Below are 21,557 nucleotides of genomic sequence, written 5' to 3'. Positions count from 1 at the left end.
CACTCACACAAACAAGTTTCAACTTGCTTTGGTGGAATCTAGCCAAGCAGAATCAGACTGATATCTGTCTGAAATTTCTGCAATGGAGGCACATTAGCCTGCGCTCTTTTATAGTGCTCTAACATTCGAAGGCAACATCTCTTTTTTTTTTGAAAAAAACATCACTGTTACTCAACAGAGGCAGTCAACAGATCAACATATCATAGGGACTGTTTCTTTAGTAAAAAGTAATTCCAATGAATATTTGTAATTTACCTGACATATGTACCCCTCAAAATCTGGGCAGTTGTAATTTAGGTACTTTCGACACCATTTCACTTTGCATGGTCCAGGTGGTGGTATTCAAACAATGCTATTTTAGGGTAGATAAAGTAGAAGTGCATCACATTGTCACTGACAGCAAAAAAGCGTTTTCTTTTGCTGCTTTTTATATATATTTTTTCTTTTGCTGTAATTTGGGGTAACGGACACATTAACGTTATTCCTAGAATTCTGGAAAAATTAAATGACCATTTTGCCAATTTGTCCCTAAAATGACTCTAGAAAATGGGGGGAAAGAAATGCCACAGTAGACAAAGGATACCAAATTGATTTGTCTTTTTTTGCCCTTTGCAGTTCCTGTGCTTGAAGAACATTCGCACATTCTTAACGTCTTGCTGTGTGGTGTTTGGAATGAAAAAAAGTGATTTATTTGAAGCCTTCGATCTCTTCGATGTTCGAGACTTTGGAAAGGTAACACCCACATCCGTCATTGTTTTTCTGTCACAACACATGATATTGTGTTTTCGTGTATGATGCTACGCTCCAACAATGGTCAGATTACTCTGTCCTGCTCTTTTCTGTTCTCCTTCCTTCTTTCAGCTGCCTTCTTATCTAGTTGCAGCAATATGAAAGTCTTGATCTAGCACCTTTTCAAACTGTTACAATGAAATCAGTTTGAGTGAGCACATTATTAGATTCATGTGCCAGCTATTACAGCTGAGCGATGATCATGATTGTGCTACTGTCTGTCTAATCAGTAGTGCATGTTACAGTCTTTCTCCATGGCTCAGACTTTGTAGTTAGAAACAACAGGGGTGACATAAACATCAAATATGTGTTCCAGTTTGCAAAATGGCAAATTAGTGTTGTATTGCCAAAACTCTTCTTCCATCAAGAAAATCTCATAACATGGACACATCAACTCCTTGGTTTGCAGCAGCGATTATTCAGATGCGATGAAAACAGTTAAATGAACCAAATCTTAGGTAAAGTATTTTTACATTTTTAGAAAAAACGTGAGAACATTGTGTGAAATCTTCACACTACATGCACTTGCGTTAAAGGTTTTCGCAAACTGTTTTCTATAGTGTATGTGATGTGCAAAAAGTTCTTAAACAGAACTAGAAATCATTAAACATTAACTGAATTGACATCACTGCATTTGCAATCTGCATCTGTACACTGTAGAAAAATGGTAGTACATCGGACTGTGTGTACATCCAGTCACACATTCAGATGCATGTAACATAATAAGACCCACATGACATAGAGCTAGTCAGAGGTGTGATGTCTTTTCCTCTGATTGAGGCCGCCCGTTGCCTGGTCTTGCATTTTTCCGGTGCACTTCTTAAGGGCTTGGTTGACTTCTATTGTTACTGTGTGAGCTGATTTCACTGTGTGTACACAGTGTTACCAGGTCAGTGGGTTTGTAGTGCACTCCTCCTAGCCAATCAGTGGACTCGCAGGAGCCTGATTGAACCCCGCTGAGGAAAGCACACTCACTCTGACCAGCCTTATTCCCATATTCCCTTAGTTCAATGCATAACTTTGCCTTGGAGCATTAGGAGCTGTCTAAGTATCTCTGTGGTATCCACAGGGAAATACATTAATTTTGTCTCTAACCATTTAACTATTAGAATATGTTTTCTATGTATTAATCTGTACTGAATATATGTATTTTTTTAATTCATCTAAAATACTGAAGATTAAGTCTTCTGAAGGGTTATCATCATTTCAAAATGGTTTAAATTGGGTACACTACTATACCTCATGTGCAATAATTTCTTTTTATAAATCCAATTAGTTTGTCAGAGTAGATATGGTATCTGTTTTAAATAATGTATACAGTATTGCAGGCGGTTTGAGAACTCCAGGTATATTTTGTTTATGTGCGAGCAAATTTTAATTGAAAGAAATGTTCTTCAAGCAAGAGGTATATCAAAAGTCCTTTAGTCAGGGACTAAAATGTTCAAGTCACTTCCCCAGAGTAAATAGACGGTGGTTACTGGTTCTCTGTAAGTGTGACGGACTGTATTTTGAGTTTGCGTGCAGTTTCCCATAGAGACTCTCTTTTCTTTCAGTTCAGTGTGTTGTGTTCTAAAGAAGCTTCCAGTTAATCTGGCTGCTGATAATCCCACAGGGGAGGTGCTGCCTGCAAATATGTACAGTACATCCAAGCTGGGCTGCATAATCTCAAATCGTGTTCAAGGGTTGTCCATCAAACAAACAAGCTTCCGGAGCAGGAAGATTGCTCTGTTAGTTAAAAATACGGGTGTCTGAAGGTTCAGCGATTGGGTTGGATTGGCTCCAGGAGGCGTTGTACAGCTGAACATGAAATACTCAATCTCTTCCTTATTTTCCAGAAAACATTGAAAAGAGAACATCTCAAATCTCAGCCAGTCTAATCCACTTGGGCATGAGTTGTGCCAACTCTGCCCGTAGACTGAGCATTAGTCCACTGAATATCTAATGAGAGCTCTCTAACCTACATTCCTCTGCTGAATTACTACAGGCTTCTCCCTGGGCAGCCACGCTGACTGCATGAAGCTGCCTGGTGGCCAGAGAGAATATAGGGAGGAGGAAAATTTTTTTTAAATTTCTTCTTCTCTGAATATAAAATTACTTCAGCCTTGACTGTAAAAGCAAAGGTTGTCTTATTATACTAAAAGTGAAAAGAGAAGGGCATTTTACAGTTGAAACAATGGCTACTGTTTTTTCTCATGCTTAAAGAAATAATTAATTGTTGCTCTTATTTGCTTTCTTGCCAAGAGTTAGGTGAGAATAGATACCACTCGTGTGTGTGCGGTAAATATGAAGCTATAGCTACAGGCGATTTCCTGAGCTTAGCATAAAGACTGGAAACAGGAGGAAACAGCTAGCCTGGCTCTGTCCGAAGGTAACAAATCCACCTCATCCTCTGAAGCTCACTAACGGTATATCTAGTTTGTTTGATCTCCTGGAGTCAACATCGGTTGCCTGGCCGGAAATTACTTTGCCCGGTCAAGAAACAGTTCGGCACATAACCCCCCCCCCCATAGAGCCAAAATGTGCTGTTTTTATGCTTCGGTTTTTGTACAGATCAAACAAAAGAGATACCTAAGTTAACTTGCTGTGTGTCTGAAGTTGTTTAAAGTGAAACCCTATAGGATTAACTAGTTTGTTGTTAATATGTGTAAATGCTACTGTACAATTCTAGTTAACAAAATAACAGAGAGTCAAACATGCACATATGATTTATGACATTATGTTAAAACATCTCTACCATTTGCTTTCTTTTTTTAATGGCACTCTGGGGATTTTTGATATACTGTGTGAAGGGGCCACACTCACCACGGCGGTTGGACTTCAGCTCAGCTTGTGGCTTTACTTGTCACGTGTGGCTTAAACTAAGTGTCAGATCATCAGACTAGTCAGGTCTGAGCTGGTTTTTAAGACAAGTAGAAGGATTTACAATTCATTACACAAAGTAAACAAATATTAGATTTGTTTCAGCGTATTTATACAGGTTCTTCCTTCTCTTTTGAACTACTTATATTCTATTCAACTGAACCTCTGCATCACATTTCTTGAATCAGGTGACATGTGACCTTTAGGACCGGAGTGTGTGTGTTGGGTGTCTAGTTGTGGAATAATGACACACAGCAAAATATTACATTTCAAATGAATAAAGTCATGTCACTTCAAAGGCAGATTTTTTTGTTTTGTTTCAGAAAAGACATAATTTCAACTGCTCTAAATAACTTGAAGAAGTTTTAAAGCTGGTATCTCACACTACAAACAGGACTCTTTCAAGTCACAAGCACACCTGGGTTCAGCCAAAGCCACAGCACTCATTCACACAGGAAGAGGAGACAGGCTGTTCACATATCTAACCCCATCAACTATCGTTTTTAACCATGCCTGCATATCCAAATCCTGAGAACAGAGTCATTTGTAGTGTTGTTACTTAAAGCTTCTTCATACCAAGCAGATAAATGAGAAAGTGAGAGGGTTAATAATTCAATAGATGCAATAATGAAATTATTAAATTTTCTGTGTTGTAATGACACATAAAAGACATGGTGCGCAGTCTTCTTAATGCATGCATCATGATTTTTATCTTTTTTACTTCAGCCGACATCATATCATCCCCATCTGACATGCATACCATTTCCTTTCACTGTTTCTCCCATAGAATCTACAGACTGCACTGTATGCACTGTCAATACTGTATGTCCGAACCATCGACCAGGATTGATTGATTACAACATCCTGTGGTTCATCTGTTTGGTCAGTAATGATCTCGTATCTGAGGATTATTATAGCACAGTTTTAGTTGCTGGAATTCAAATCCACTTTCATTTATGTTAACAGAATTCAGACACATAATTGTACAGCTAGACTAATTCATGACTGCACACAGGGAAAAATCACACTTGTTCATTGCTTGAATGCAAGTGTGAACATTCATGCATTAGCTGTGTATTTTTAAGGTGTATTTTTTTCCCACATGTAAAACTATGTATTTTCTTTACTTAAAATGTGACTGAAAAAAGTGACTTTCAATTTACAAAAGTCAGGACATTTTCATTTTGAAAATATTTTAAATTGGCAAAGAAAGGTAGAGGTGTTTCGTATATTAGTTGTCGTTTAGATCTGTTGTCTATCTCATACACCCCCACCACCACACACAGACACAAACACACACACACAAACACACAAAGTTGTTAGAGTCTGAGGTAAAGTGACCATTTCCTGCAGACCATGCTTGTCTTTGTTTGTCTGAGTTTTATTTATTGGCATGATCCTAAGGGAGTAAGTTTTTGCCAAACAGGTTGTACAACATTTAAGTTTTAAGCATAATAATGTGCAATGTAAGAAATAAAGGACAACAAATGGTTGGCACATAAGTACAGAACATCGCTATATAACAGAGAGGAGTCTGATTTTGAAGGAGCATACGGTGTTCTGCTGGTTTTAACTCAGGGTATACTTTGCGCTGATATATTTTGTCGCTACCTTTGCAAATACTGATTTTTGTATGGCCTGAAAGTGAATCAAATTCTTGGTACTTGAGTCTTAGTTTGGTAAAATAATCTGTTGTTGCTACCATTTTATGCCTTTTATTAGATTGTGATGAGATGACAGGAAATGAAGAAGAGAGACAAGCAGCAAAGTTTCCCAGCTGGATTTGTACAGGCAACATTCTGGTTCATGGCTGGTATCTTAACTCCTAAGCCACAGGGACACCCCAACTTTGCAATTTCATAGTGGTTTCATGTGTTGAATAAATAAATGTTGAGACATTTGTTAGTGTTAAGTGTCCAGCCGATCAATAGTTCAATAGTTGTTGCTAAGGTTACACATGTTTCATATGGGGATGTTAAGTCATCGTTAGTGTGTTTATTGGTGGCTGCTACATGGTTTCTGTGGCCTTTGGGATTATTACGAGGACTTCATATGTGGTTGGTAAACGGTTGCCTAGTGTTATGTTGTTACTTTGTGGTAAATATGGTTTTCAAGTTGTTTGTCAGGGTGATTGCAGTGGTTGCTGCTGCATTGTTCACGTTACTGGACAACTCAAATACAAATACTGTGCATTAACTATACCCATTAAATATGAATTTAATCAGATTCATTCATTGACTAGGTGGTATCCATATTTGTTTGGTTTTCAGGCACTGTGGTATTACAGTATTAAGCAGCTTTTTATGTAATGCTACTGATATTTTTGTATGACTGAAACACGGTTAAAAGCAGAGGAATACAGTGCGACAGTGAGACAATTTCTTCTATAGTATTCATCCTGTGGGGAGTTTTCCACTTCGAAACCTTAATATTATGTATTGACAAGCATCAGCTTACTTTCTCATAGTTTATCGTCCTACTAAATCTATCTAATGTCTGAATTCTCATGCCTGCTCTCTCTGCTTCTATCTAATTATGACCGGGTCCGTATTATTGGTGATTTTGATATTCACATATGTTGTCCTAGTGATGCACTTTCTGGGGAATTTCTTAAGCTCCTAGAGTCTTTTAATTTTGTCTTACACCCAACAGGGCCAATACAGGACAAACGGCCATATTCTCAATCTTGTTCTATCATACGGCCTGAAGATCAATAGCATGGAACTTATTAATATGTCTATCTGATCATCGTAGTATAGTGTTTAATTTGTCTTTGTCCCTGCAGCATAAAGTTATATTGGCCCCCATTCGCGCTCGCATCATTAACTCAACAACAGCTTGTAAATTTTCGAATGTATATTTGGCCCTGTCATCAGAACTGTCTCATCTCTGCCACTGACTTCCTGGTGAACTCCTTTAACAACCTCTGTCTGACAATAATGAACTCGGTTCAGTTAATTTCAAAATTCTCACCATGGTTCAACGACCACACTCACTCCCTAAAGACTGAGGTACGGAAAGCTCAGAGCGCAAACTTTATGTTTACTATGAGTACATGAAGACCTTAAAATAAAAAAATACACTTCAGTCAATGATGCACCAGCAACTAACTATTCCACCTTGATTGATAAAAATGCCCCAAACCCAGAAGTATTGTTTAAAGCAATCAACGAGATTTTTGGTTCCCCTCCTAACACTAACTTGCTTGCATCATTTGACCTCTGCGAGCATATTAAAATATTTTTACTGAAAAAATTCTAAAAATCAGATCCTATACTGCTAGCAGCTGGCCCCACAATTGATCTGTTTCAGAGGCTTTAACCCACAGACCATGTGTTGTTGTATCCTTCAGTTCCTTTTGAATCAATGTCTCTTTCCGCCCTCAGTGACATGGTTAAACATATAAAGTCATCAACCGGCCCCTTTGATGCGGTCCCTTCCAGTCTACTGAAGGCATCTGTGCCTACTGTTGGCCTGTTCATCTTGGCTATTGTAAATAGCTCCCTGTCATCCGGCTCTGTCCCCACTTGTTTTAAAACTGATCCGATCGAACCTCTCCTGAAAAAAAATAAATTGAGATCCCTCCATCTTGAATAATTACAGACCTGTTTCAAAATTGGCAAATGTCCTTGAGAAAGCTATATTCAAACAATCAGTGGCACATCATATAAAATTCTTCGAATTACTTCTAAGGCCAGGCATGGGCTGGTACCTTCCTATAGCTCTGAGATTTTATCCCCCTGTGAGCCAGGATGCAGGCTACACTCATAAAGTATGTCTCTGGTTTTATCTTACTTATTAAGACACATTTCTATGAAGTAACTTTCACTGTTTGATTTGTAATGTATTTTTCCTGTATTTGCTGACTTGTTTATTAGTCAGTAGTTACTACTGTACTGCTACTATATGTAAAACAATTTATATTTGACTTGTTTGTATTTTACACTGATTGTTGTAAAGCAGTTTGTTAACTGTATTAAAAAGTGCTATGCAAATAAAGCTGCTATTATTATTATTATTATTGTAAGGTTCTGGATGTTGACGTGAATGCTATTTACAAGTCAGAAACTGGTAATTACAAAAGCTCTGATATGATATGAATGCGGCATTATCAAAGCAGGTCTCTTTCTTCAGTCTCTCACATGTCTGTCCCTTTCCTCTCCCGCTCTCTTAACTTTATGCCTGAGCCATTCTAAAACATGAATTAACGCACCTTTTTTCACCAGGTTATGGACACGCTATCGAAGCTGTCTAACACAGCAATTGCACAGCAAGGAGGATTTAAGTAAGTCTCCCAATATTAAAAACAAACAAACAGACTTATAAGGTATATTAGTTTTTATGATATAATATGTAAATAAACCAGAGAAAAAAATAACTTCATTGAGAGACAGAAAGGAAATACATCAGGATGTTCAGCCTGTGACTTTCTTATGAGTGAACCATTTTATGTTAGCATGATGCTAAATAAAGAAATATTTTTTACCATGATGCGGAATTTTCTTTCTTTTTATTTTAATATGTTCCATATTTCTTTTTTTATTTTTGCGTCCCTAATCATTTTCTGGCATCCACTGATTGTGATAATGGTAGGGTCTCCATCTCAATAAAATGAGGCTTGTGACCCCAATTTCTGATATTCAAGGTGCCCAATTTCTGTCCTTTTTTGCTACATGAAAGCATATCAAGCTATTGGATGGGCTTTTGGATATGCATGCTGGATATTTGAATACATTTTAATGCATCAGAAATTCCTTTCCTGCCCTAAGTCACTCAAGTATAGTTTCTTCAGAGTGATTTTTCTGTTAAACACTGAGCCTCACGCTTATTTTTCTGTCATATCCAGGCCATTCCCAACCGAGGAAAGCCTAAAAGACGAGGACATTTACAATAATCTGGAAGACTTGATTGAGTATGTATGAGACTCCTCTCTCTGTGGGCCCATTACTGGTGTTGATAGAACATGATTATTTTACTCAGTAGCAGAACCAGCTCTACTCATCATCTATGCTCTCCAGGGGTCTGGACACCCACATGTTTTGGTAAAAGGCTTGGCTCTGTTTCTCTGTTACTGTCAGAGGGAACAAATGAGTAATTCATGTTGGTGTTAAGTGCTTGCATACCACCCACATAAAGGCGTGATGGGTGGTTGCTGTAGACAGATTGATAGATAAAGACGAACAAATATAACAGATACAATATTTATATTATTTGTTTGTCAACACGTGTTGTTTGAATGATGCATTATACCCTTCTGAAGTATTTCATTCACTAATCCATGCAGTAATGAGTAATTCATAAAGAGTTTATAAATATGAGAAAAAGAGCAACAAAGAGCATATATTGATTATTCATACATTATTGCATTAACCCATTGTTTTAAATTATTCTAGAAGACAATTTTTTAATCACTGTACTGAAAGGAAGTAATTGGTTACTGATAATCCACATGTTTTAGAGATGTTAATATGCGTCTGTGCTCATGGTTGTGTGTATGTGATAGTGAGAATGCCCCAGAGGACGAGGACGACTTGTATGCGGCGGTCTATGGGCTGGAAGAAGACTATGCAGGTGGAGAAATCTATGAAGATCTCATGAGGACTGAACAGCAACCCCCATTGGTACTGCGATGAGTCACAATCTCACACACACACACACACACACATACACAGTCAGTGTTATGCAGAATACCTTGAAATAGCATATTGAATATTTCAATGTCAGTTTCAACTTCTCACCTGGTACAATTAAGTGGATGAGATCGACTTCTGTTACTCAACACCATATCTTTAAGCTGAGACTATTTACTTCAATAATAGTACCAATACATTACATAATGTAAAAATACTAAATACAAGTAAAAATAGAGCATTCAAAATTATACTTGTAAATGTATAGATGATCCTCAAATGTACTTTGAACATATCAAAATTACCCCTCTCAGGGTGGTATATTATTATTTATCATATTGCTCCCTCTTAGTAACATCAGGAGACATGCCACTTTAAGAATCTTCAGTAACGCCAAAGATAGCGGTTGTCCCGCCCCTCCTGCTAGAAAGCCAATCGTCTTCTTTTAACAGCCGAGGCGGGAAACATATTTCAGCCAATTGTGTACTGCGCATGCATCACTACTACTACGCATGCGCAGTAGAAGTATAACTGGTCGGGAAAAATCCTTTTTAAACCTTAAACATTTTGAAGCAAAGTCGTCAACCTTTTTCAGCAATTTTTATCAGATTTTATTGCTGATTCCAGTCATGTAGTTTTTATGTCCCGTTGACCAGTAAAAGAGCAGGTCTGGCTCTCTCCCCATTCATTCAGATAGGAGCCTGGTCTTGTTAGTCTGAAATAGCTGCCCGGAGGCATTGCGAAGATGTCTGCAGAGATGCATGACTTGCCCATAAGGACTGGTAATATCACCTGCAAATGCAATGTACAGTTACACACAGCTCTATATCCCAATCAGACTCTGCAGTCAGTCTAACACTGCAACCCTTCACAATTGCCTTGCTGAAATAAAATCCTGGATGTCACACAACTTTCTACAACTAAACCTTACAAAATCTGATGTCACTGTACATGGTCCCCCTGCTATCAGAATTCAAATCATGTCAAACCCAAGCAAACTAGCAACTTATAATAATTCCTCTGAACTCTTAGGGGAGTTTTTGACTAGGACGTGAGTGTTTTGAATCCCATCTAAAGAAAGTTGTCAAGTTATGTTTTTAAAAAATACAGTCACGGTTAAGTTTTTTATTTCAACCACAGATCTGGAGAAACTTATGCATTTTGTTATGCATCATCTTTTTATCTTCCCCTGCCTCAACGATTGTGACTCAATATATGCCTGTACTCAGTCAGAAATCAGTTGATTGCAGCTATTCTTTTAGGATTGATTTTGAAATAATACCTTATATATGTATATATGTACCTTATTATATGTTATATCTACCAGAGTAGATTAGGCTTCCAGAATCTGTTCTCATTTTAATCTCACTTCTTAAGACACATTTTTCAAGAAAAGCTTTGACTGTGATGCATATTTAGTTTTTCCTTTTATTTATATATTGACTTGTTTAGGTATTATATACTGATTGTTGAAAAGCACCTTGTTACCTGTAGTGAAAAGTGCTATCCAAATAATGCTGTGACCAGCATTTAAGTATTGTAGCTAGTTCAGGTGGAGCTAACTGTTTTATATTCTGTTGGGTAGCTTAATCTATAACATGTAACATATAGCTCATCATATGTTTGTAGGTAGAAATTGAAATCTGGAAAAGTAACTAGTAACTATAGATGTTAGATAAAGAGTGTGGATATAAAACAATATTTATACAATATCATTCAAATATTGAGGTGTACTAATATTAAGAAGATAAAATAGAACTCAAGTAAAGTACAAGTAGAGCTGCAACAAGTTATCCATGAGGTGTCAACTTTTAAATTAATCGCCAACCAAAATTGATTAATCGGTTTGAGTCATTCTTTTAAATAAAAAATATCTGATTTCAACTTCTTAAATGCAAATATTTTCTGGTTTTATTCCTCCTGTATGACAGTAAAGTAAATATCTTTGGGTTATGGACACAACAAGAGATTTTAAGACTTTTCTGACACTTTATTGACCAAACAACTAATCGATTAATGGAGAAAATAATCAAGAGAAAACAATAATTAGTTGCTTAAGAGCGGCAGTTGAGCATAGGTACTGTTATCATAATTACTTGTTACTAATTAAAATATTAGAGTAATTTTCCTGTTGATCCTCATGAGCCAGAACTCACAGCTAAGGACTGGACAAGTATGAAAGACCAAATCACTGAAAATTGACAAACATCTCATTTTGTTCCTCAGTTACCAATGATTGATTAACCAAAATCAAATGAAATAATTCTAGATGCAAAACTTGGATGATAATACTTCAAAATACTAATTACTCAACCAATACACTGCTACACCTACTAATGTTTACAAAAGTAAATTTAAGATAATTTGAGACAAAAAATATAGACGCTATAGGAAATTCTTCCCATTCCGTGATTAATGTTTGAAATATTTTTGTTGATCTTTCCTGGAGCTGCAGAGGTGTGTGGACCCCCACGCACTTATTGTTGTGTGTGATGCACACAGGAGGCAGGGTGCACATGCTGCTTGGAAAATACTGTAGCTCGTAAATAGTTTGTTTTAAAAAATGAACAACAAAGAAAACTTATCTGAGATTCAAAATTTTCTGATGTGATCTGAATACAGACATTTCATTTCTGAATTATAAGGACATATTCTGAATAGACTGACTCAAAAAGAAAATCACATTTTTCTCCACCGAATAGTTATATTTAAGCATCACATTCCAAGGCATGTGTCTTTTTAGAAGCAGGTGGAGGTAGATGTCCGGAGCTGCTGCCTTACAGAGATTAAACAGACGGAGGAGAAATACACAGAGACCCTGGAGTCCATCGAGAAGGTACTGAACATCCTCTGATAGTCTGCTCTGCACTGAGATCACATATTGCTACATGAAAAACTTTAAATGGTAGATTTTTTTGATGTCAAATTATTAAATCATAGTCTCACCTAAGTGATTAATTATGTACTTTTTTCAAACATTGATGTTGATTATTGATTTGGGTTCAGTGGGCTACGTTGAACGATGTCGCCATTTTATGGTTATTTCAGGGAAAGTCCAAGTTATCAATTCCCTAATTTGACACGCTATGGTCATCTTATCTGATAGTGTGATGTCTGTTAATAGTTTCAGTATGCGTGCATTCCAGCTGTTGCAGTCATGTCACTGGTTGTTATGAATAACCATTCAGATTGTTTCTAGTTAAATAATCAGGTTGTGAGGGAATCTAAAGAGAAGAGCTGAAATGTTTCATTCAGGTTTTCAATTGTCTCTTTCTCCAGTATTTTCTAAATCCTCTGAAGAAATTCTTCTCTACGGCTGAAATTGAAAAAGTTTTTGTCAACATACCAGTAAGTCCCACAAGTTTCCCTTCGTGTCGCAAGACATGAAAATAAAAAGTTTATGGCCACATGCTGGTGTCTTCTTTCTCTAATGCAGGACCTGGTTAAACTTCACAAGAGCCTGATGGTTGAAGTGCAGGACTCCATCCTAAACAAAAATGCCTTAAATCTCTACCAGATTTTTATCAGCTACAAAGAGAGGTATTCATGCAACAACATGTTTTTACATTTATTGTTAGGTGGCAGGGAAAGCATGTTATTTGACTTTTGATGTTTCTTTCCTTCACTTTCTCTTAAGTGAGTTTCTTGAGGTGCGTTTATATTTTAAAAGAATGTAAGTTGAAAAAACTGCACTGGAGTGTTCCACAATGTCCTTGCCTTTTGTGCAGTTATGTGTCAGTAATCAACTTCACGTGTACAGAAGGTTTCATTTTAGGTTATCTAGACCTCTGCATATCCCCTTGCAATTTGATATCAATACATTGGCAGAAACATTTCAGTACGTTGTCTTTCAATACTGAGGCAGACATGTATACTTAATTAATGTCAGACATTTTGAACTGTGGATCTGTTCTGCACACAGGCAGTTTTACATTTGAATTATATGACAATCATCTGTGTGTGTGTGTGTGTGTGTGTGTGTGTGTGTGTGTGTGTGTGTGTGTGTGTGTGTGTGTGTGTTTGTGTGTGTGTGTGTGTGTGTGTGTGTATTTGTGGCTTAGATTTTGTGCGGTTTGTTCTATTTCAGTTCTCTATAAAAAGCAGGGTCAAACTGAAAGTACTACAAAATCTAGTAGAATAGATGTAGAATTTGATTGACACCTGCTTTTTGAGAACTAAGCCTATTGCCTAGAGGATGTCATGAGGATTGTCATTCATATCATGATGTAGTGTGGATGGCTGTCTTGCAATAGATTCACGATCAGAGAATCACATTATACCATAGTTATCACGAGCAACATGATTGCCACATATTATGAGTTATACTGTGAACTTTCTAAATTTCTGTAAGCACTGTATCACTGTTCTGTTCAATCTTAAAGAATTTCCCCTCAGGGATCAATAAAGTATTTCTGATTTCTACACACACTTCACTCTTTCCTCTTTCCTCTGAATTGTAGACTGCTCATTTATGGGATATACTGCAGTCAGGTGGAGATCGCCATCGCTGTTTTAGACCTCATTTGCAAAGAGAAAGAGGATGTTCGTCTAAAACTGGAGGTAAAACATACCACCATACCTGTGGGCTCGGTGCATGCTAGAATATGAATATAATAGGAAACAAAAATATTTCATGCTCAATTTCACGTGGCAATTTGGTTTGTGATAAACTTGGACCCAAAGACAAATGAGGACAGATACATATAAGCTATAGCTAACAAATTTTTTCTGTCTTGGTTGACCCATCCTTGTGAAAAAGTCTCAGTGACATCAAAGAATGACTGTCATAAGTCACAAGTCATCTGCGTAATGCTCCTGCTCTGTAGCTCATGTTGCTATGAATATGTGTATTGTATTTGTTCCAGGAGTGCTCAAAGAGAGCCAACAATGGGAAGTTTACACTGAGGGACCTGCTGGTTGTCCCAATGCAGAGAGTCCTCAAGTACCATCTACTTCTTCAGGTAGGGTAGGCTTGACACCATTTATTTAAAGCGTGTTAAACCACATGTCATGGAAAAGAGAGAGTCTGCTGGGTTTTTAAAAGAAAGCAGTTTATTTTAGATCAGCCCCCTAAGTATATTAGTGTGAAATCACCTGAATCTCGGCCTTGACACTTGTTTTGACAGCCCTGATTTAAATATGAGTGGGGAAAGTGAAAAGCAGCCCCTCCTTCATCACCACCAGTGAGGTGCCCTTGAGCAAGGCCCCTACTCCAACTGCATAGCTGCTCGATGGCCAGCAGATCATACTGTGGTTGTACTTCACAGCTTCCAGGTGTGAGTGTGTAAATGTGATCACAGTGTTCCTGAAAAAGAGACTCCCCTCTGAATAAATAAAGGTTAAAAAAAGAAATATTTAGTCATTTTTCAATGCATTTGCTGAATGTCAGTGCTACTTTTCAGCAAGCCACTTAAAAAACCCCCAACTTTATTCATCTAATGGTTTTAATTAGTAGCTCCACTAGAACATTTGGGACTTATTGCCTTACTCCAGGCCAACAGTAGTTGTTGTAGCAGGAATAAGTATTAACATCCATGCCTTTTTTATTTTATTACTTTATAACAATTATATAATAATTTTTATTCATGTGAGACTGAGCACCAGGCGGATTTGTCAAAGTTATTTTTACTGGTACAACTTAATCATGTTGTTCTTTGAGTATAAAAATTGCCACTTGAGGGCGACATTCTCCACATTTTTGCTTAATGTTTACTTTCCTTCCCAGCATCATAGCAGAGTGGAGCTGCAAAAACACCATCTGTTTTGACAGATCTTACTTTTAGTCTTCATATCTCACTCCTCTCAAAGAAAGTACAGTGAATAAATGAAGTAACGTAATTTCAATTTGTATCAATACCTTTCAGTGTACAGAATTTCCAGAACTCAAACAAGACATTTTAAGGGGAAGATGTTTGTTCCTGGATTGAACTTAGTCCCGGAGTGTCTGTGACTTGACTGCAAAATAGATTTACAAGTGAAGTTATGATTACATTACTTATTGATTTTATACATGACAACAGTTCTTAAACTTAGACATGTCTTGCAATGTAGCTTCCTTAAAAAAACAGACATGCCCCCCAATTTCACTGGCTACTGACAGCCTAAATGTGTGACACCGTCTCCCCTTGGTTAGTATGAATCAGAGGTCAGACTATAGCTGGCGGGGCAGATGAGGACAATGACTAGAGAGCTATTTTAAATTGTTAAGGAGGATAAAGACCTCCATGGTAAATGGTTGTGATCCTGGGTGTTCTTGGCCACCTCCCTGAAGAGATACGTTGGAAAGAGGGTAAAAAGGAAAGAAGAAGAAGAAGAAGAAGAAGAAAGGAAATGGTCAAGCAGAAATGAAGTGAGAGTGGATACAGCTTGGCAAGGAAGCAGCACTGTACAGTAGCTCTGTGGAGAAATAGTTAATCTCTTCTCTCTCTTTTGTAATGCAATTAGAGAGCTTAATGAAGGGTAAACAGGCCTAAAATGATTCTACCCACCTTTTATATGAGATATTAGATGTAATGTACATATCGCTGTAATTATGATAAAGTCTTGATGGTTTCATTATCTACTATACACAGCACATGTTACACAGCAAATACAGTATCGGCAGCATCTCATTAACAAGCAGCATCTGTTGAGAATTAAACAAAAATCAAATGTAAGCTACAACAAAACATAAGCATGATGCTACGATATGCACTTTTCCATGAAATGGGGAAAATGATCTTTTAACTAGCACAGAATGATGTTATATCCATCCATCATCAACCACTTATTCTACGTACAGGGTCGCGGGGGGCTAGAGCCAATCGCAGCTGACATCGGGCGAAATGATGTTACAATATGTAATTATATTTGCTATGGAAATTACTCAGGCTGGTCCCCAAAATAACTTCCATGTGTTGATTAATCAAACAACAACAATTCCACACTCAAGTAAAAGCACTGAAAACAAAAAAACAATCTAAGTATTATTACAAATTACATTATTATTACATCAAAGTGTTTTACTATTGCATATTATTTGATCATTATTACTGATCAATTAATGAGTAAGCAGTATTTTCACGTTGTAGCTAGTTGAGGTGGAGCCAATTTTAACTACCTTCTATATTATCGGGTTTATTCAATTTGATTTTATTTGTATAGTGCCAATTCATAACAGAGGTTACATCATTGCACTTTTCAGAGAGAACAGGTCTAGACCATACTTGTAATAATACGAATATAAATAAAATAATAGTAATAATAATGATAGCAATAATAATACTCATAATATGACTAATAAATTTAATTGCGGCAGCCGGTGTCGAGCAGGAACATGGGGGCAGTAGGTGGCTTGCAATCATAAATTCCGACTCTACAGAAGCACCTGCAGAAAGCGACAGAAAGAGAGAAGGGCCAGACGAGAAAGCACAAAACTACAGGAGAGGGAAGATGTTGAGTTTAATACTAACATGCATTAATTGGGTAAAAATGTGTACTGATGGAGAGGGAGAGGAGCTCAGTGCACCAAGGAAAGTCTCTCATAAGTCTACCCCTATGCAGCAGAACTAAGAGGTGGTTCAGGGCTAACCTGAGCCAGCCCTAACTATAAGCTTTATCAAAAAGGAACTTCTTATTAAGCTTAATCTTAAATGTGGAGATGGTGTCTGCCTCCTGACCCCAAACTAGGTTCCACAGGAGAGGAGCTTGATAGCTGAACGCTCCGGCTCCCATTCTACTTTTGGAGACAATAGGAACCGCAAGTAACCCTGCTTTCTTGAAGCGGAGTGCTCTGGTAGGGTAGTAAAGTACTATGAGCTTTTTAAGATATGATGGTGCCTCACCATTAAGGGCTTTGTAGGTGGGCAGAAGGATTTTGAATTCTTCTCTGGACTTTACAGGGAGCCAGTGCAGAGAAGCTAATACAGGAGAAATATGGTATTTTTTCCTTGTTCTTGTCAAAACACATGCCACAGCATTCTGGATCACTTAAGGGACTTATTTGGGCAGCTCGATAATAACGAATCGTGAAAATCCAGCATAAAAGCACAAATGAGTCGACTAATTTTTCTGCATCATTTTGAGACAGGATGATTTTTTCAATGCTAATTAGGTGAAAAAAGCAGTCCTTGAAAGTTTGTTATATGTGGGAGTTAAAGGACATATCATGATCAAAGATAATTTCATGATTCCTTACAGTGGTGCTGTAGGCCAGGGCGATGCCATGTAGAGTATCTATATCGTTACATAATGTCTTTCAGAGGTGTTTGGGGCCATGTACAATAACTTCAGTTTTGTTTAGTTTAACATCATATAAATCGCAGGTCATCCAGGTTTTTATGGGGCATGCTTGAAGTCTGACAAACTGTTTTTATCTGGCTTGATAAATAGATATAATTGGATACTATCCGCATAACAATGAAAGTTTATGGAGTGTTTCCTGATAATACTGTATAAAGGAAGTATATATAAGGTGAATAAAATTGGTCCAGGCACAGAACGTTGTGAACTTTGGCGTGCATACATCATATTTTACTAACCAATAATAAGTGTTGCAAGTTATGTCTTAAACTGCAAAGTAACTAGGAGGTATAGCTGTCAAATAATCTAGTAAGGTAAAAAAGTATAATGTAGCATAAAATGGACATAGTAAAATTACTTCAAAACTTTAAATATAGTAATTGAGTACATTTACTTTGTTGCAGTCCATCACTGCTTTTAGTTCTACAACTTCATGAAATATATTATTACTATATTCCTTACGAATTAAAACAAATCAGAAGAAAACTTTCTCTGTGTCTCTTTCTATTTAGCTTTATTTCAAGTGTAAATATGTGATTTGTATGGTATCAACTCAAGCACATTTGCCAAACATGATCTCAAAATTCCCTATTTTACCGTCACATAAGATTGATTAAGGTAAATAGCCTGTCTTCTGATTACAATTTTTTTTTTGTTATGAAAACTACATGGTGGCAAAGTAATCTTTATTATGAAATCGATAATCCAGCTACTCATGTTAAATGTGTTTGCTTGAGTTTTGTGTGTGAATGTAGTCCATCCTGTCTTTTCTGTACTCCTATTACAGGAGCTAGTCAAACACACTCACGATGCTGCTGACAAGAGCAACTTGAAGATCGCTCTTGATGCCATGAAAGTAAGTGCAGTGCTTATGGTAAATGGTCTGTAATCATTGTGATTTCAGCTTGTTACCAATAGCAGGCTGATTTTAGCGGAAAATTCCAAACAGACTCTGCCACTTAACTATCATCCGTTATTAGATGAAAAAAAAGAAGTCATAACTTGTTCATGTTTCTTTTCTCCAAATTGGTGTGAATTGATAAAACTTTACATTTACATCACATTAGTGAGTGCTGAGTGCCCCCTTTGCTTTTCCAGTCCTGAAGGGAGCCAGCACTTGATAGGCAGCTGATTTGAGGACTTAGCAACAAAAATGCAGGAAATGCATAACTTCAGACAACTTCAAAGCTTCATACTCATTACAGTATTTACATGGCATGCAAGCTTGGCTCACAGAAGCAGAAAAGACATCCTACAACATAAAATACGTGTATAAAATTCAAATAGAAAAGAAATATGTACTATTTGCTTTCTTACCAAGCGGTAGATGGGTTTGATCGATAATATCTCGATCGATAAGACTCTGATTTCTGTATGTTAAATATGAAGCTACAGCCAGCAGCCAATTAGCTTAGCTTAGCATAAAGCTAAAGACTAGAAACAGGGTGAATTGGCTAGTATGGCTCTTCCCAAAGGTAAGAAAATCTGTAGCCTCTAAAGCTCACTAATTAATTGACACTTTATAGCTTGCTTATTTAATCTGTACCAAAAACTTTGGTTTCATTTGGAGTTCTGTGCTCACATATCCCCTGTGCAACCTCAACTTGTCATTTTTACACTTTGGTTTTAAGAGGTTAGCTGTTTCACCCTGCTTTCAGACTTTATGCTGAGCTGAGATAAGCTAGCCTGTCTCTTTAAAAAGAAATCCGTCCTGAATTTTCTGACATATTTCACTACCTCCAGACTAAACTAACCCAACAAAATGTGTGTTTGTGTGTCTGTGTTGCCCAGGACCTGGCTCAGTATGTCAACGAGGTGAAGAGAGATAATGAGACTCTAAGGGAGATCGACCAGTACCAGAGGTCTATTGAAAACCTGGTAAACCAAAAATATTTTTCTACAACTATCAGCAGCTGTTCGAAGACACTTTATAAGAGTACAAAATATCAGGAAGAAATGTTGTTTCCTTTTTGTAGACAGTCGGCTTTGAAAGTCAAGTTTCAGCCATCCTCCAAATTTGGTATAGTCTGAGGGAATCAGTACGTAACAACAACTTAGACACCTGCTCTTCACTGTCTTTACTGACTTAAAGTGTTAATGCAGGTAAAAGGCACAACATACTTTACTGATTTCACCTGGATAGTTATCAACTACTCACTTCGGGGATGAATCGTTACATATTTTCTTTTTTTTTCTCTCCTTTGTCAGAAATCATTTGTTAAGAATAATAACGATAAAGTCCATTCAACCCTTCTAACATATTATACAAATTTAGAGTTTAAATGATTAGTTGATCAATCACATTGAGCGTTTCCCAAACCTCTCCTGGAGTACCCCTTGTCCTGATTGTTTTAGATCGCTCCCTGCTCCAACACAGCTGATTCAAATGATCCTTTATATGCCCATGCGCATACAAAGCAGATACCGCCAGAAGCATATCATATGGAAGGCAAAATATATGCAATACACATCATACATATGGAAATAGATGCCCTCACCAAGTGGTAATAAGAAAGCAGAACAGGATGAGACAAGGTGGAGAAGGAAGAAATCAGTTGAACCAGCTGATGGTGCCAGAACTTATTATATTTTACTGTGACTATGTCAATATGCACTGGTTTAGAGGAAAGAAGTAAACCAGTAATGTGAGGGTAGAGGGGTCTGTTGGATCCCTCTGCTGAAATAAGGGTTTTTGATCTGGGTCACATTTTAAGCAGCTCAGAGATCTTCTGCGACAAATCTAATGGAATGGCGTGTCACAGGAACTGTGAATTAAAAAGTGTTGATTATTTTCAAAAGCTCTGTTTAATGTTCATGAAATACCCAGATCTTCTTTTAAACAAGATTAATAGAGTAGAGGATCTGGTGGATCCCAGTTCTGCATCAAAGTGTTGAAAAATATGATGTGTATCTGTTTTCAAAGCTTAAGAAAAACGAGAAATTGATTGTGCAAAAGACGGTTCATGCTAAAAACTTAACATTAACTAATTTGAACTGTGCCTTGACTACAGTGGGTTACTAATTGATGCATTTATTTCATATATAATTCATACACAGTTCATGTTCATTTTAACCCTCTCTTATTTTACTTTCAGAATCAGCCTCTAATCAGCTATGGTCGACCAAAAGGTGACGGAGAAGTGCGCATAGTCTCCAGTGTTGACAAGAGGAAACAAGACAGGTTGTTCTACTTCATTGTTGTGAAAAATACATCAGGATTGCAGACAGGAAAAGCACACATGAAATGTCTGATGAAGGTCGCTTTACTGAAAAATAGCTATTCAATACATTTACCACAAGTGTTGACAGCAAGACCTGCTTTTTCGTTACTTGGATTTTCCCACACACCTGTCTGAATACAGGTGTGCAAAGATCAGTTTTTCTGTTGAACACAGTAAATACGGTAAATACAGCTTAAAAGCCAAAAAAGTACATAACACCTGTGATCAAATAGCAGTGGTGTGTATTCTCATATAGAGCAAATAAGGAGAATACTTGCTCAGACACACCGACGCCACATTTACTGTGTAATTTACTACAACTCTAAACAACAATGAATATACAATATTATAATAGTAGAACAGCATAACATTCTGCCTTCTTAATTTACAGACACATCTTTTTATTTGATGTGGCTGCCATTGTTTGCAAGCGAAGAGGAGACAACTATGAGATGAAGGACATACTCGACCTCAACTTCTTCAAGATCACAAACAACCCAACCTCGGACAGAGAGAGTAAAAAGGTCAGTTGGCTGGTAGAACACAATATTCTATTAGACACATACAAAAGCAGATGCTGCACTTGTATATAAGTATTTGCTCACTTTGCATTGCATTGAAGATTGGCTTTCACTATCTCTATCGACCTCACATTTTGATTAGTTTTACAGCACCAGTAAACTACTGTACTGTATGAAATGTTGCTATTCAACATCTTTTTGGCTGCAGATTTACTTGCCAAACTAAATGTGCGATGCCTGATATGAGTAATCTAGAT

The 21,557-nt window shown here is 37.2% G+C and overlaps 1 protein-coding gene across 3 annotated transcripts in view; it reads left to right on the top strand.

Moving 5' to 3' along the window:
• Nucleotides 1-21,557, top strand: part of LOC123973032 (guanine nucleotide exchange factor VAV3-like) — a 49,442-nt gene that overhangs the window by 3,573 nt on the left and 24,312 nt on the right. For 2 of the 3 annotated variants that reach the window (XM_046052872.1, XM_046052874.1), the window contains exons 2-14: nt 616-732; nt 7,875-7,933; nt 8,495-8,560; nt 9,152-9,269; nt 12,022-12,114; nt 12,558-12,626; nt 12,715-12,818; nt 13,739-13,838; nt 14,144-14,239; nt 18,346-18,414; nt 19,350-19,436; nt 20,654-20,739; nt 21,171-21,303. In XM_046052872.1, the coding sequence (XP_045908828.1) occupies nt 616-732; nt 7,875-7,933; nt 8,495-8,560; nt 9,152-9,269; nt 12,022-12,114; nt 12,558-12,626; nt 12,715-12,818; nt 13,739-13,838; nt 14,144-14,239; nt 18,346-18,414; nt 19,350-19,436; nt 20,654-20,739; nt 21,171-21,303 (1,197 nt within the window). The remainder of the gene's footprint in view (nt 1-615; nt 733-7,874; nt 7,934-8,494; nt 8,561-9,151; nt 9,270-12,021; nt 12,115-12,557; nt 12,627-12,714; nt 12,819-13,738; nt 13,839-14,143; nt 14,240-18,345; nt 18,415-19,349; nt 19,437-20,653; nt 20,740-21,170; nt 21,304-21,557) is intronic. The other variant, XM_046052873.1, reaches the window with a different exon arrangement.

The sequence above is a fragment of the Micropterus dolomieu genome, linkage group LG06, assembly GCF_021292245.1.
Source record: "Micropterus dolomieu isolate WLL.071019.BEF.003 ecotype Adirondacks linkage group LG06, ASM2129224v1, whole genome shotgun sequence".
Classification (NCBI taxonomy): domain Eukaryota; kingdom Metazoa; phylum Chordata; class Actinopteri; order Centrarchiformes; family Centrarchidae; genus Micropterus; species Micropterus dolomieu.
This window is presented reverse-complemented; position numbering and strand designations above follow the sequence as displayed.